This window comes from Lutzomyia longipalpis, chromosome 2, assembly GCF_024334085.1.
Source record: "Lutzomyia longipalpis isolate SR_M1_2022 chromosome 2, ASM2433408v1".
NCBI lineage: Eukaryota > Metazoa > Arthropoda > Insecta > Diptera > Psychodidae > Lutzomyia > Lutzomyia longipalpis.
In genome coordinates, this window is record NC_074708.1 from 19,452,103 (window position 1) to 19,467,846 (window position 15,744).

Genomic DNA, 15,744 nt, shown 5'->3' on the forward strand with positions numbered 1-15,744 from the left:
GGATCGAGCCCTGGGGCACGCCAGAGACCAACTCTCTAGGGTTACTGCAGTGATTCCCAATTTTCACACATTAAAAATTGTTATTATATATAAGAAACACAACTAATACATCACATTAAGATAATTGTGCAAGCGACTCTGTTTAATACTTTTACTTATCTATTGAAAAACTTGATAGAACTTTTGCGCGTAATTCACGGACACAACGATAAGAGGTGAAAAGCTGGAAGTTGTGGCTGGAGAGCTTTCATTGAAATAGTTTATGCCGGTACAATTGCTTCGATGTTATGATTTAGGAGGAATTAACTTCTAGATTACCTAATTGATTAATATGCAATTTAAGAAAATTAACAGCCTTAAGTAATGTATTAGCTTAAAATGAAAAGAAGTACATGATACAGGGGTGTTTATAAAGTTTGCATTGGAAAAGCTTGGTTTGTTGAACTTCACAAAAACTTAGAATTTTTATAATAATAAATTGCATTTTGGTACTATGTGATACTTTGTTGATCCCTCGCAACATAATTTAACGCTCTATATAAAAAAGCTACTACACATCTAGAAATTTTAAGCAAAGACAAACCGTTTTTTATTAAACAAAAAAATTGATAATTATAGGGATGTTTCTATTTCATAAAGATCTTTATTGATATGGATGTAGACCTACTATTTATTTTATGAACTTATGCAAACTCAATTAATCACAAAATCACAACTAAAATTTGAAGTCATCAAGCGGGAGTTATAAATGTTATATGTGATAGAAATTTTTTTTTTCGTCGAGAGTACAAAGGTAATTAACAATAATAAATTTTTGAATGACTGCTCTTTGTCTCATAATTTCATTTTCACACTTTTTACCCATGCACCCGTACATGTATTTGTTTTTATTGATAAGATGATCTTTATCAAACATTGTCCATATTGGGGAAACAAAGAAAAATGTAATAAATGGAGAAGCAACTGAATGAAATGACATTAAAAATTATTTGATTAGATTCTTTAAAAAAATCATTGCATCAACCATTTTTAGTTTCTTAATTAACAATGTTTTATAAAGTTTATTTAATCAATTCTTTATTATGTAAATTTTTATTTTAACAAAAGCGATAATGCACTTTGCACTTTTAGTCACATCCCATACAAATATGTATCGATGAACAATAAAAGTGTAATCGTTTTCGTCGTCAATTTTTCTATGTGATTACACTTATATGTATTATCAGTGCTAGAGAATATAAATTCGTATTGTAAGAGTGTTGTTATATATACAAGAAGTTGATAATGCTAATCAACAAACGAAAATAAAGCCCAATGCCTAGTTGTATAGCGAATGGCAATTTTAAAGTTATCGTCAGTCGCTTAGAGGTTGTCTTATTGAAAAGTTTAAACAACATTTTTGGTGAAAAATTGTGGCAAATACATAAAAGAATTTTTTCTTTCACTTGCTAAATATTTTAATTTCATGCCACTAAATACTCAATCATCTGTAATTTAGTATTCTTTTTTTTGGGTCACCTCTATATTAAATTAAGGAGTTATCTAGTTAAGTAATAGTGTTTTTTTATCACGATATTGTTTGGAACGTGGTTGCAATAGCATACAAAAAAAGCAAGTAAGTGGAATTGGTTTTCTTTTTCTCTACTTTTTTTTTATTGAATAGACATGAAAACTATAAACAAAAGTGATATAATATTTAATAATAGTAGGGGAATTGTGTTTGCAGAGAAATATAAGAAATGGCTGTGCCTCCGTTTACGCTAAATCTTTCTCCATTATCGGATTCACTACTTGAGCTATCACGAGTAGAACTAAGAGAAACTCCAGAGATTCGTGAGAAATCCATTCGAGAACTCCGTCAACTTTTGCACGAAGCAACGGATCTCCACTACAGAGATGATGATGATTTCTTATTAATTTTCCTAAGACCCTGCCACTTCTACCCGGAGAGTGCGTTAAAAATGGTAAGTTAAAAAAAAGTTCATTAATCATTACTAAATTATTGTAGTATTAAACGTAACAATTCCAGCTTAACTTCCCTTTTTGGTATTTCCTTATATATGATAAGAAATATGTAAGTAGCTCATTGTTGCTAAAGGATGTTAGATTACGTGAAAATGTCTAACGTGGAATCACACTAACTTCCCATACCTACTTGATAAATTGAACGCAAGTCAGCTCATTTGAGAAAAAAAGCTCTCAAGCCTCTTTTTAAGAATCAACGTCACCCTTATCTTATCGTATCAATAAAATTTTCATGGGCAAAGTGCACGGAGGATACTTGTGTTTTTGGGTTTAACTACTTACAATGTACATAGGTATTTATTTGTGTACTTTAAGGCAGGGCAATGCTTTTTAATTAAAATACCTATACTTAATTTATATATTTTTAGTGACACCTACTTTCAAGGATACATTTTGATAGCTCTAGGTTTGAAAAAAATATGTAAAAAATGGTTTTAACAACTATCTAAAACTTAGACGTTTTCAAGAGTTTGATCAAACTATTTGTATATAGACAAGTTATTTTTCACATTTGAGAATCTTGTAGATAATCTTAAGAAAATGAGAAAACTTAAAGGAATGACCGAATTGTCATATGGAAAATCGAATACATATTACGTGGTTAGTGGAGATCCCCAAGAGATGTAACAAGGTGTCGTATCAGTAGGAAGTTGTGGAGGAATCACACCGTAATATATGAATTTACAAGATTCCAAAGTCATTAATCACTCCTCCCTGAACTTTATTTGTAACATATCTTTATACCAAAAAGCTAAAATATGAAAATGATCGATTGATAATTTGTGTTGAACTTTAGATTGAGATCATTTTCTTTTGTCTTATCAGGAATGATTTTTACGACATCACTATTTTAGTAGTATTAAATTACATATCTGCCTTAACACAAAGAAATATTTACGCGGAAACTCTAATGCCCTATATTAGTTGGCATAAACTCTATGAATGAGCTCCCTGCTGCTGGTGAAACTGCCGATAACATTTTGATACTTATTAATCAGCTGGCCATACTCCAATAAAGAATAACAAACACCAACTTGGCCTCAGAATGACAAATTCTCTTTTTTTGTGGACATTACTAGTACATTCTCCTGCTTTATTCCAATTTGATTATATTATCAACAAAATGACGTAAAATGTTTGCTTATAGTATGACTTCTGATCTTCCTCAGAAACAATATTATTGATAAACATACCTACTTAAAATAATTACTTGATTTAACATCTGCTCCCATAAAATGTAAGAGCAATGTCCTGGACAAACTCAATACATATTTTCTTCTTATTTAGTTTATTCTAATGCACCGTATACTTTTGTTTCTTTGTATAGATGCGTCGAATTGCGGAGTTTAAGAAAACTCACAATGCTATGTTGAAGCACGTGATGCCTGAAGATGAGAGATCAGCTTTTGAGGATCACAATATTGTTAACGTGTTGACTAATTTAGATCACAAGGGTCGCCGTGTCCTAATTGTTAATTGCGGAGGTAAGATATATTATTTTTTTGTTGTTGAGTGAAGGATAGTTATAAATAAAAAAAATACTTTTATAACATTTCAGCTCCATGGGATCCAAAGATCGTCAACTCGGATAAACTGTTTAGGATATTCTATTTAGTGCATTTGGCAGCCCAGCTAGAATTAGCCACGCAAATTCGTGGTGTTGTCGTCATCATGGACTTTGAAGGACTTTCAATGAAACAAATAAAAGCTCTGTCTCCGGCTTTCTCAAAGAGACTCCTAACATTTATTCAAGAAGCAATGCCACTACGACTAAAGGAAGTGCACATCATTAAGCAGCCGTACCTCTTTAAAATGGTATGGACCTTCTTCAAGCCATTCATTCAGGAGAAACTTGGAAAACGCATGCACTTTCACGGTAACGATATGAAATCACTTCATAAATTCATGGATCCTGACTACTTGCCAGCAAACTATGGTGGGAATTTGCCTGCAATTAATTATTGCGGAAAGGACTGGTTCCCATGTATTTTGGATCATATTGATCATATTGAAAAATGGAATTCCTATGGATACGCCAATGCTATCCCTTGAAACTTTCAAAGTGCTTAGGACAATTTCATGATTTTTTTTAATTAAACCACAACGATCAGGGACAAATATTATATTATAACATATTTTATTATAAATTATTTAACGAATATACATAGGGGAACGTGGCCTAATTCCGACCTCAAAAGGTCTGCGCCGAATGAGAAAAAAATGGAAAAATATAAAAAGCAATATTCTTAAATTTGGTACCATTTTAAAGCCCTTTTAACTCCCATAACTTTCTACGTTTAGAGTTTTATCAGTTTTAAGTAATAGCGGATTGAAAAAGGCCTTAATAGGTCCGAATTGGGCCACGTTCCCCAACTATATACACAATAATGAATTTAGATTAATTCATTAAACACACCCAATTTTTTTAATGTTAAAAAGGGAATTTATGAGAGTTGTAAGAGATGATGCGCAATTATTTGATTGTAATAAGAAAAGAATAAAAATGAATACACATTAGAGTTAGGTATATTCTACTTACCGATGCTGCAACTGATCTTCATCTTAGCCGTGTGCAGTAGAAATCTTTTCTAATTGTTTTTCTAACGAGTGTATAAAGGATGAAATTTCTTTACTGGCACCACAGACTTCCGGAAATGTTTTTTTTTCTAATTTAATATTTATTTTCCAAACAACTCTACACACCCCTCAAGTGCGTCAAGTGCTGCAGCAGCATGGGAATTTGAGGATGACACCAGAAGCTTTTAATGCTCTGCAAGAATCAGCAGAAACTTATCTTGTGTATCTTATCTATTCGAAGATGCCTATCGCTGTGCACAATTCAGGAGGCGCGAAACACTCCACCCTGAAGACCTCCATCTTGTCACGGCTAAATGGGGCTCGTTGAATTAGAAGATTTGTTCGAGATTTGTTGTCTTTTGGAAGTGCTTCTTTTTAGGTTCCGCCGGTTTTCTGCGATTTTTACCCGTTGCATTTGAAATTTGCGCTGAACTCTGAGACCTGCGTGGAGATTGACCTGGAGGACTTTGTGTGGATGCCCTCGTTGATGAGGTTCCTGGACTCGGTGTTTGCAACATAGGAGCTAATTCTGGCAAAAATATTTTCTTTTCTTTTCTTACAATTCGTGAGTTATAAGGTTTTTTGGTATTCTCACAAAAAAAACTTATAAATTTGTAAGATCTAAAAAGTTTCACAGTTCAACTTTTAGACCACGTCGCGAGAAACATTTTTGCTATAATAGAAAAGAAAAGGTTTTGGTATTCCGGCCGAATTTTTTCTTATAACTTGTAAGAAAATCTTACAAAATCATATGTTTTATAAGGACCTGCTGAGGTGCTTTTTCAATCTTTTTGCGAGTTTTCTATAGAAACATGATTTATCGTCATTGTTGGCAGCAATCGACTACTTTGACGATTATTCTACATAAATCTGAGTGTTTAGAATTGTTTTAGGTTGTTTTTAACACAAAAATAATGTGAATTATGTGGAAAAGAATTGACCATTTTTCGTCATTTACGCCAATAAACGTAGTTACTTTCTAGAGATATTTCCTAGCAGAAAATATTTGATCTAAATTCCGTTTCCATTTGCCAATTGATGATTTATTAGATTCAGTGGATGAACATGAGGCATATGCCGTGTCTTCACATGCATTAAAGGACATTTACCAAACAATTAAAATCAAATTGTTAGAGTATGAAAAAGAACTTTATTTCAGGAGGCTCTGGATTTGGCTCGAAGAATTTAAATTTCCGCAAACACACGTCAGAATCCGAAACGAGTGCCCCTGTATTCATTCTGCCTAGGAGTAGTCCGGGTATATCCTTCCCGGAAGCTCCAGATGATTTTAATTTATAACAATTTTTTTCACCGAAATCTAGAATAAAAACGAAAAATACTTCCTTTTATTTTACTTTGTAAAAAAAGAAATAGCAATATGCGGGGAAACATAAAATATTACCAAAATTCCAGAATAATCGATTGTTTTGTGTTGATAAATTCACTTAATTTTAACCTCTTTTTCTTTATTTACATAAACTTATTTCACTTCGTCTATCTTCGGTTTCACTTCGTTTGATAAAACTTAAATTTTAACAGCGACATCTGTTTTCCTGTTCTAATTTCGGAGGTTTGTGTATGTGTTACTATAAAAGAATGAAAAAGAAATTTTTGTGGGAATGCCAAATCTTACAAAATCCCTTGTAAGACGAAATAGATAGAAAAGAAAATATTTTTGCCAGAATAAGCTCCATAATCACAACATTGAAAGAAAAAGTCAATCAATTATGAGCCAATAACGGGAGAAAAATAGGAAATTTTTAAAAGGAAAACAGTTTTTAATAATTTTATAGCATGAGAACGAAAAGCTTTTAATATAATTCTTCTTCTTTTTCATTTCAATCTTTCGAAGAACAAAAACATAACCTCATTTTTCACATAAACAAAACGAGCTTAAAAATTAGTTGTCAAGATTTGTTGTGATTTTGGAAATAAAATGGAAAATCCGCCACAATTTGATATTGAAAGTTTACAAAAGAATGCTCCCTATAGTGCTCCATTTATAAGGCCACATGTAAAACAGTATCCCCCGCATTTCATCCCTCAACAACCGTCTATGTTTGGAGCACATGGATCAACTATTCCGCCGCAGTACCTGCCACCATATCAAGCTCCATCTTCCAGAAGAAGCAACTTTAATCCCTACAATCGGGCAAGAAAAGAAATCTGGTGTGAAACATGCGAGTGGAGCTTTTTCAGCATCGAAAAATTTGAACAACACAAGGCTGAACATAAGAGATGTGAATTCGATGGATGTGCATTCGAGGGACACAGTCGACTTCTGGCAAAACACCTCGAAATACACAACAGCAAATTGGGGAGCATCGAAAGTGCTGAGGATATTGCAAAGTGGAGAGAGGAGCGCAGGAAGAACTATCCAACAGCTAAAAATATTGAACTTAGGAGAAAAGCGCAAGTAGAGAAGAATAAGAGGGGTGAACGTATTTCTGAACGTAAAACACGTTTTGGTGAAAAATTGAAAGGACAATTCAAAAGTTCAAAGAATCAATTTAGAAAGAGAACTCCTACAGTAAATGTACCTGCCAGTCCGGAAGAGACTTGTTTGAAAGAAGAACTCAATCAAGGGGTGTCAATGTTCAGAGGCACTAGTAGCATTGAAGATTATGTTGATGTGCAGAACAATGTACTAGCACAGCTTTTGAGTGTTTATGAAAGTGGCTCAGAGAGTGAATCAGAGGGAGAAAGTAAAGAGGTCGAAAAACAAAAGGATGAAACTGTAATATCCAAGACAGTTGAGCATGATCTTCCCAAAGAGCATAAAATTTCAAGTCAGAAAAACGAAAAAGGAGCAAGTCATTCAAGAGAAATAACAGCAGTTGAGAAACCTGAAAAATTTACAAAGAGAAAATTCTCCAAGGATGCCAAAGATGGAACTGAGAAACCTACAAAAATCTACAAAGGACTCAACTATGATTTTCTTCGCAGGAGACATCCTCCAACGATGCTATCAAAGCTCCTGGAAAAGGAGATAAGACATGAAAGGAATGTACTCTTTCAGTGTGTTCGATATGTCGTCGAAAAAGACTTCCTGGGTGTTGCAAAGTAACATTTTGTATCTTCTTTAAATAAACATTTCATATAATATTTGAGCTTCCTTGTTGGGTATTTCCTCCGTTGGGATAGTTGGTCTGCTGCCTATTGGAAAGTTGCAAATATTTTGTCTTTGACTCTTCCAATTCTCGAATCCTCGAACGTGCATGGTGAATCCTGTGCCAGGCCATTTGGAGAACTTTAGCAGCGGCATATCCTGATCCTTCGTGTGGTTGCCCCGTAGAGACTTGAGTTAAGTAGTTGATCTGCTCAGACAGTTTAGATTCGACGGCATTGAGTGATTTGAGGAATTGTTGAGTGTGATTTTCAGCATTCTTTTGGCTAGATTTTTCCTTGCTTAGCTCAAGAAGTGCCTGTCCTGCACTCTGAAGGCACAACACTATCTCCTTTTCAATCTGATCCAATACTTGGATCTTCTCCAAAGGGCTCTGAGTCATTTTAGTGGGACAATTTAGTACAAATTCACTAGTTTTTACATAAATTGTGGAATAAATGTTTACAAAACACGCAGAAATGTCAATATGGTCAATATACAGAAGAATTTTTTAGGCTGCGTAAAATTTTGGGACAAGAGTCGTGTGCCGTCATTAAAATATTCAGGGGTTTTGTAAAGGATTTTTCCATGTTTTTTTTTGCTCTGAATTTTCGTCGGCGCAGTTGATCAGATTGGGACAGTTGTTGTTTAGATGCGGTTGTCATAATTTTCTCACCGTATTATTTGTGAATTTCGATTTTCCTGCAAATAAATTGCAATCAGAAATGAATTCTGCAACGAAGGTGAGCAAAATACTTTCTAATTAAGCTGTGGGATGAATAATTAAAAATCGATTTGAATAGGTTGGTGAGATTTTCACCGCAGCAGGCTCCGCTTTCAACAAACTTGGAGAATTGACAATGCAACTGCCGACCGGGGATACAATTGCATCGTAAGTAGCATTCTAGATTTGCAATGAATACAATGCATTTTGTATTGTTCGTTACTCTTTTTTGCACCCCCGTAGAAGCAAATGGACAGATGAAGAAATTGAAATGCTCAGATCGGCAATAACGCACTTTAGTGAGGATTTAAATAAGATTAGTCTTCGCATTAAAAATCGTACAGTGTAAGTTCTTCATCTCTCTAATTTTCTACATTCACACATCGATTTGATAGTGCAAAAGAGAGTGAGCAGCATAACGTGTCTTTCAGGTCCCAAATTCGACAGACGCTAAAGAAGAAAGCATTCGAAGAAGCAGGGATCCCTGTGATACCCGTCCAACAGCCACAAGTGCAGCAGCAAATTACCACCCAACAAGTGATTGTGAAATCTGAGGAACAGCCAGGTCTAATGGGAAAATCTGCTGAAGTGATGATGACCCTAAATAGGCTCAATACACAAGAATCCGAAGTGGATGTTGAGGAGTTGTCAGGACATGTGAAATTGGAGTTTGAATCTGGGCACGAGGAAGTAGCAGGATGAAATAAATTTGAAGACTACCTGTACGAATATTTTAGCTGTGATTCTTTCTTCAAAGAAGCACAGCTTCTGTGTACACTCAAAAATGCAAAGTCGTCAGATCGGGCTCAAACTTGGGATAAGCACGAATTAGGGTCCCTACATTCCAAAAAATGGTGGCGCCAAAAATCTTTCCGGCCGGCCGGAACCTTTTGCTAAATTACAAGAGAACGGTAATAGATAGAGACTTGCGGTCAACGGCAAAGTTTATATATCGGGTGGAAGACATCCGATTATGAAGTCAAATCCGACCCCCCACTCTCCCGTCCGCCATTTTGGATAACTGTCAAATTTTGTTTTCGCTATATTTCAGCCCCTGTTATAGCTAGAGGTCTGAAATTTTGATATGTTGTAGGGGCCATCAAGACCTTTCCAACGATACCTCATTTTCGAAAATCGGTCAAGCCGTTTAGCCAATATGGCCGCCACAATTTTTCATCGAAAATCTGCCATAACTCGAGAACGGCTTGACCGATTTTGATCAACTCGGGCTCAAATGAAAGATATTAACGAACCCTACAACTGCTCGGAACATCTCAAGTTCAAAAAATGACCGCAAGTGGCGCTAAAATCGAAAACAAAATTTTCGATGAGTTTTCGATGAATATCTCGAGCACCGCTTTATAGAATTGCTTCATATTTTGATATGTTATAGTTGACTATAATATCTTTCATCATGCCAAAAATGAAGAAAATCTATGTAGCCGTTCCGGAGATATCGCGTTTTAAAGTTAACATGTCATATCTTGAGTTGTTCAAGTCTAGCGCCCCGCGAAGCGGGGCGTTTTATATATACATATACAAAAGTAAAGTAAAATATATATAAATGCATAGATATACATATACATTATATATACATATAAAATGCAAAGATAAAAAAATTAAATATAGCATGGATGGAACAGTATAAAGCGAAAGAACGGTAAGTAAAACTTACAGGCTGTGATTCTTTCTTTGTCAGTGAAATGTGAAGATGGCTGAAAATTGAGGATGGGCAAATTTTGAGGAGAGACTTACTCGTGAGCCGAATCACAGCCAACGCCCGCCACGATTAAGGCTTTCTTCAAAATTTCTGCGCGTTGGCTGTGATTCGGCTCGCGAGTAAGTCTCTCCTCAAAATTTGCCCATCCTCAATTTTCAGCCATCTTCACATTTCACTGACAAAGAAAGAATCACAGCCTGTAAGTTTTACTTACCGTTCTTTCGCTTTATACTGTTCCATCCATGCTATATTTATTTTTATTGTCTCACTCCAGATATCCTCGCGGAATTAGGTCTAGCATCTGTAGCAATAAATTCTTCTCTTCCACTTTGTTTCAGTGGACTCAAAGACTTTCTTAGATTGACATTCCATCTCCAGGAAATCGTTAATTGTTGCATCTACTCCCGTTCGCCATTGGAGATCCTTGAAAAGTGGAAATTTCCTTTTCGCTTTTGTCATCCTCCTCACAGCTGTTTGATAGCATTTCCAGGGCTGTGGTTCAGTCACTAAAATATCCGTCAAAGAGGAAAGTTGCTTCAGGAATGACTTAAGTCCATCATCACCGTGATTGAGATGAATCCACATAGTAATGGAGAGACAAAGGGTTACATCAAAATTTTCTCTGTTGTGAAATGCAAGGTAATCAGACAATTTCTCCTTGTTCCCTTCCATAATGTCCAAGCACAGGTAGGTGATATTCTTCTCGAAAGCATTGTTTTCGGAAGCACGTTCGATTAATGAGGAATCGATGTCAATGCCAAGGATGTAAATGTCTCTCGTAGAATATTTGGAGATGAATTTGTAGAAGAGCTGCGTGAAATCTCCAGCATTGCATCCAACATCCAAAATGAGAATTTTCTCATCTTGACTCTTCCAGTTATTCCACAGGTGTGATGGGAAGACAGATAGTCGCTCTTCGGGTGTGTTGAACTGGTAATAATTGATGAAATTTCCAAAAAGCACAGCTCCCGGATCTTCCTTTTGTGTTGTCACTTCCTGTTGTTCCTGCATCGCACGCACACAGCACGGTATTGTCCCAAAAAAAAAAATGTGACAAAATATAGTGTACTACGCCGAAACCTTTTGGCGGCGGTATTAAAGTTAATTTTCTTTCTTTTTCGCTCCTACATAATTTTCTGGCTTTTCCTGCCGCAGGAGACTTTTTTTGGGGCCCTCTGCGTCTGTTCCGGGGATTTTTCGAGTGGCTTTTCGAGAAAGTTAATTTCGGGGGGTTTTGCCGCCGTCAGTTTTGTTTTTGTCTGATCCAAAATACTAAAATTTGAATTTTAACGAAATTTTTTTTTTGCATTTCAACAAAATTTGTGATTTCCTTGTTTTTCCCTAATTTTTGGACATAAAACACATGTTTGGGGCTCCTGAGGCACTTACATGTGCTCCCGCGCCCCTGGGGAGCCGCACTGTGCGGAAATTGGGGTTGGCAGACATTTTGACGGTTGGGATAATTTTTTGAAATTTTGACGGTTGGGGATTTTACACGCACTTTTTTCCGGGAAATGGATTTTCGTGACTTTTGGAATTTTTGATGCGAAAAATTCAAAAGCTCTTTTCTGTTTACAAAAACCCGATTTTCCCGTGAAAATTTGTCGGAAAACGCCAGAAAATTGCGAAAAATTGAATGTGTGAGGGAGACGGATAGCGGTGCAATGCATCCATCTCATTTTCTCTTGAGCAAACAGTGCCGAAAAGTGGCGCCAAATTCGATAAGCAGTCAAAAAAAATATTAACATGCAGGCCGCCAAGACCTTGGAGCTTCCTTAGAGCGCCAAGGTGGGGTCGTTGAACGACCCCAAGAAGGAAGTCGATTTTCTCATAAACTATACAACCGGGGGGGTGGCGATAGGTCAATCGGTTAACGCTCCGATTTGATCATACCCAATATCGCCACGAAGCGGGTTCGATTCCCTGCTGGGTAGATTTTCTACCTTTCCTTGGCCAAGCGTTTCCTAATACCGGTTTCCTTCCAATTCCTCTCTTTCGCACAAAAAATGTGTGCACAGAGCAGTGCACACACACAAAAAATAAAATCACGAAAAATTTCAATCACACAAAATCAAAGTGGGGATTCAATAGAACCCCACTCCACACAAAAACTGCGGGCGATATGAATACAAGCCCCATAAAATCCAAACCCTTTACCCTTTTATACAACCGGGAACTGTCGGGTCACTACCTTTAGACGCCTTATATAGTCCTCTTGCCCCTTGCATCACAAATTCGCCACCCGGAAACACGCAGAAGAAGATATTAGGGAAAAACATTTTTCACTCATTTTTCACAATTTTTTCTTGAGAAATTTGCCACGAAGTTGACTGCAACTGCTATTTTTTTCACTACTTCCCCACATTCCCCTCACTTCCCGCACCGTGATAAATGGCAATATTTCTCGAATATTCTTTATTGTTTTGCACATTTATATGCTTCTAATTATGTTTTATGTTGTTTATGTTACTTATTCGCGATAATTCTGACACTGAGATGGTAAAGTGAGAAAGTAAACACAACCCTTCAACCCCCTTCAACCATATGATTTATGATGTGACTAACTTCATTCTAAGAAATTTTCCGCAGCATGGCCGTTACACCAATTTTTGAATTCCCTTCTTCTACATTTTCCTTAATAACTTTTCTTGTGGTGGACGGATTGAGCTGAAATTTTTACACAACCTCCTCAGATAACCAAAGAACTTATTTCCAAAAGATGGGAACGCTAACTTTTATATTTATTAAGTTATAGCACGAAATATAGGGCTGGGGTCGTTCAACGACCCCGCTTGGCGGCCTAGAGGTTAAATTTATATGGGGCGCTACGAAGGAAGGCTCTGAGGGGAAAACGGATATCGTTGGTGACAATCGCCTGGTGCCAGTAGTCTCTGTATCAAATTTCATCCCGATTGGACAAACGGTGTAGGAATGCACAGACACGAAATCCTTTTACTTGTGAAAAGATTCGATTTGATCAATATTTTGACCTGTATTTTGATCAATTCCTTTAGTTTATCGTTTGGCAGATAATAGAAAAATTATCTGGCGAATATAAATTATTTTACAGGAATGTAAAATAGTGAGAATAATGTGAAAAATCTGGAATATCTACGCCGTTTTCTCTTCAAGCTACTTAATAAGTCGGCTAGGTACAGTAAGTAATTAATAAATAAATATTTAGTAGGTACTTAATGCTTACCTAAGCTCCTAAGGTGATTTCTTTGAAGCTTGCTGAAAGAAAAAAAAATAGATTTTTGTGTAAGAGCGCTATAAAAATGGCAAGGGGTAGTGTTTCGTAATAAAAACCCCTAACCCCATGCCAAGTATTGTAGTGATCGGCCCAGCCGTTTTGGAGAAGTACACTTACAGTAAAGCAAAGAATTCTTTTATAGTATTAAAGAACTATCATTTTATAGCTTGCCTACCTTCCTTTTGGTATCAGAGAAAGGGGCTATCAAAATGTACTACAACGTAAGGTTCTTTTTACGAATGGGAATATAATTTTAGAATTTCAGCAATCAAAGTATTTTAGCGCATAATTTTCCCTTTTTTTCGAATCTCTAACTAACCTTTGGGATACAAACTTTAATTATAGGTATATCTGAAGCTATTGCACTATATATTGAGTGTTTTAGACCAGAACAATTTAGAGGAATTAATAAAAATGGGAGAAATTAATAAGAAACATTAGCTTGAACAATTTTATATTTGCATTAGACTTCTGCAAAAAAATATGTAGAAGACGGTCTTTTGCAACCTTGTCTGCAGGTAAATTCCTTTCCGCTAAATTCAATTTGGAAGTCGAGCTCAAATATGAAATTATGAAAACTTTTTCCAGTATCTTTAAATCACTTTTTGGTCATTATTTCGTTATTATGTCACATTTAATAAATGATATGCTTGATACATTTTTGAAACTGAAGATTTTCAATAAAAAATTTTAAAAATTAATATTTGCTTTCTTGTTTAAATTAGATTAGTATCAGTAAGTATTAGCATTAATTAATTTGCTTTGTCTATCTAACTACCTTGTCAGTCACTACTTGAGATATCTTTCTGAGTATTACTGCAAATATAATTATTATCAATTGCCAAGTGAGAGGCATTAAATATGTTAAATTTGCCGTTCCAATTCTTTCATTGCCCACCCACTATCTCCGGTGGCTGGATTTCAATAGTAAAATCATGAACATGAGCACACAGCTTCATTTTATATCTCTTGGTATGATGCATTCTTTTTCACCATTCATCAGACAGTGCTCATAGTTGTAAGAAAATTATGTTTGCTTGGTTGTTTGTGTGCAAAACATCGGCACTTATGATTTTATTTTAGTGTTCATCTGGTAATTAAAATAATAATGAGATTAGAACTGAGATGGTGTGTTGCATTTCACCCCAATAGTGGTGCAATAAGATGCATTTTTGCTTCAATCCACCAATGATATTTGGTGTGTAACAAAGTGATGCATTTACAAAATGAAACTCTTTAGTAAGCTGAATCTCTAAAGGGGAGCTAGCTCTCTATGAGGTGAGAAGTGATGAAGAGTGAGAGAAATTTTCTTACACGCAATAACAGCGAGATTAATCGGTCAAATGAGCAAATATCTATGAAATGGGGGAGAAAATTTAGGTAAGAAAATATGTTGTGGAGATAACGCGATTTTGCTGCGCTTCTATTGCTCCTAGCGTGACGCTATTGTGTTCTCTATATCGGTAAAGATGGATTTCCTAACGAATTTCTTATATTTTGTGATTTTCACCTACCCCCTCGTGATACATCCCAATCACTCGTGCAAGATTGTTTTACAAGGCAATTGTGAAAATGAAATCTAATTTTCATAAAGAGATTGTGCCCATTCCATACAATCAGGTTCAAATAATTAATTTTAGATTTGCTCTCTCATAATTTCTAGTTTTCCTCTAAACACGCCAATAATGCTTTTTAAAATTCATAAACGTCGTAAAATATATATAGGGATTTCTTCTTTTTCTAAATTCTTATCATAAAATTTCACTTTCATTTTTTTTAAATTTATCCATAATTCCTTTTCTCGTTGCGATTTCATTTTGTTCAATATCCTTAATTTACACAAAGAATGCATCGAAAAGTACTTGGGATGAGTTAGAAGAGAAATATAAAGAACTTTCTATGTAAAGTACTTCATAAATCCTTCTTGATTTAGGCAGTTTGTTGTGTGAATGTGCTATCTTTTAATTAAACAATTTCTAAACTAATAAGAATTAGCTGCAAACCTAGGCCAAGCATGAATTAATATTATAATTAAAAATTTAGTATTCCAAAAATTAATTCATGCTAAAACTGTTTGGTTTTATTTTCTCACGCCAGCCAGTGAAGCAAAAATTTTAAAGTAAGAAAAGCAACTAGGTAGGTATACTTACCACGTAGAATTCTTTTTTATCCATCTATTGAGAAAGAGCAAAAGGTTGCGTAGAATGTTTGTGGAAAATCACTTTTCAAAAGTTGAAAAACTTTTCCTTTTATGTTTTCAAATTATATATATTGTAAAAGATAAAAGAAGCTGCAAGGCGACGAGACGATAGAGACACAGAGACACAATGGCATAGTTT

General features: G+C 35.3%; 7 protein-coding genes across 9 annotated transcripts in view; 4 read left to right on the forward strand and 3 right to left on the reverse strand.

The window, feature by feature from the left end:
• Positions 1-12,959, reverse strand: part of LOC129789347 (uncharacterized) — a 69,046-nt gene extending 56,087 nt beyond the window's left edge. The window contains exon 1 of the mRNA XM_055826124.1: positions 12,344-12,959. Coding sequence (XP_055682099.1) covers positions 12,344-12,431 — 88 coding nt within the window. The 5' untranslated portion in view covers positions 12,432-12,959. The remainder of the gene's footprint in view (positions 1-12,343) is intronic.
• LOC129789442 (uncharacterized) overlaps positions 1-15,744 on the forward strand; it is an 885,568-nt gene that overhangs the window by 694,265 nt on the left and 175,559 nt on the right. The window lies entirely within an intron of this gene.
• LOC129789436 (clavesin-2) lies at positions 1,359-4,542 on the forward strand. Of its 3 annotated transcripts, none has more exons than XM_055826252.1 (4): positions 1,359-1,615; positions 1,707-1,964; positions 3,353-3,509; positions 3,584-4,542. In XM_055826252.1, the coding sequence occupies exons 2-4, from the start codon at positions 1,740-1,742 to the stop codon at positions 4,075-4,077; spliced, it is 876 nt and encodes a 291-aa protein (XP_055682227.1). In that variant the 5' UTR covers positions 1,359-1,615; positions 1,707-1,739; the 3' UTR covers positions 4,078-4,542. The 3 variants fall into 3 exon arrangements, with proteins under 3 accessions (XP_055682227.1, XP_055682226.1, XP_055682228.1); XM_055826251.1 differs by having other exon boundaries at positions 1,710-1,964; XM_055826253.1 differs by having other exon boundaries at positions 1,727-1,964.
• LOC129789401 (FMR1-interacting protein NUFIP1) lies at positions 6,539-7,707 on the forward strand. Its single transcript, XM_055826200.1, has one exon. The coding sequence runs from the start codon at positions 6,539-6,541 to the stop codon at positions 7,667-7,669; it is 1,131 nt and encodes a 376-aa protein (XP_055682175.1). The 3' UTR covers positions 7,670-7,707.
• On the reverse strand, positions 7,653-8,111 carry LOC129789480 (mediator of RNA polymerase II transcription subunit 11). Its single transcript, XM_055826307.1, has one exon. It carries the CDS (start codon positions 8,109-8,111, stop codon positions 7,698-7,700), a length of 414 nt encoding a protein of 137 aa, XP_055682282.1. The 3' UTR covers positions 7,653-7,697.
• LOC129789474 (chromatin complexes subunit BAP18) lies at positions 8,292-9,157 on the forward strand. The gene is made up of 4 exons (XM_055826302.1): positions 8,292-8,451; positions 8,512-8,600; positions 8,676-8,777; positions 8,864-9,157. Exons 1-4 carry the CDS (start codon positions 8,434-8,436, stop codon positions 9,132-9,134), a joined length of 480 nt encoding a protein of 159 aa, XP_055682277.1. The 5' UTR covers positions 8,292-8,433; the 3' UTR covers positions 9,135-9,157.
• On the reverse strand, positions 10,400-11,191 carry LOC129789455 (probable RNA methyltransferase CG11342). Its single transcript, XM_055826277.1, has one exon. The coding sequence runs from the start codon at positions 11,161-11,163 to the stop codon at positions 10,447-10,449; it is 717 nt and encodes a 238-aa protein (XP_055682252.1). The 5' UTR covers positions 11,164-11,191; the 3' UTR covers positions 10,400-10,446.

Excerpts from the sequence above, each read along its gene's own strand:
- LOC129789401 (XM_055826200.1), top strand. The coding sequence starts at position 6,539 with ATGGAAAATCCGCCACAATTTGATATTGAAAGTTTACAAAAGAATGCT.
- LOC129789436 (XM_055826252.1), top strand. The coding sequence starts at position 1,740 with ATGGCTGTGCCTCCGTTTACGCTAAATCTTTCTCCATTATCGGATTCA. Across the intron at positions 1,965-3,352 it reads CGGAGAGTGCGTTAAAAATG|ATGCGTCGAATTGCGGAGTT; the intron begins GTAAGTTAAAAA and ends TTCTTTGTATAG. Across the intron at positions 3,510-3,583 it reads CCTAATTGTTAATTGCGGAG|CTCCATGGGATCCAAAGATC; the intron begins GTAAGATATATT and ends ATAACATTTCAG.
- LOC129789455 (XM_055826277.1), bottom strand. The coding sequence starts at position 11,163 with ATGCAGGAACAACAGGAAGTGACAACACAAAAGGAAGATCCGGGAGCT.
- LOC129789480 (XM_055826307.1), bottom strand. The coding sequence starts at position 8,111 with ATGACTCAGAGCCCTTTGGAGAAGATCCAAGTATTGGATCAGATTGAA.
- LOC129789474 (XM_055826302.1), top strand. Across the intron at positions 8,601-8,675 it reads ACCGGGGATACAATTGCATC|AAGCAAATGGACAGATGAAG; the intron begins GTAAGTAGCATT and ends GCACCCCCGTAG. Across the intron at positions 8,778-8,863 it reads CGCATTAAAAATCGTACAGT|GTCCCAAATTCGACAGACGC; the intron begins GTAAGTTCTTCA and ends CGTGTCTTTCAG.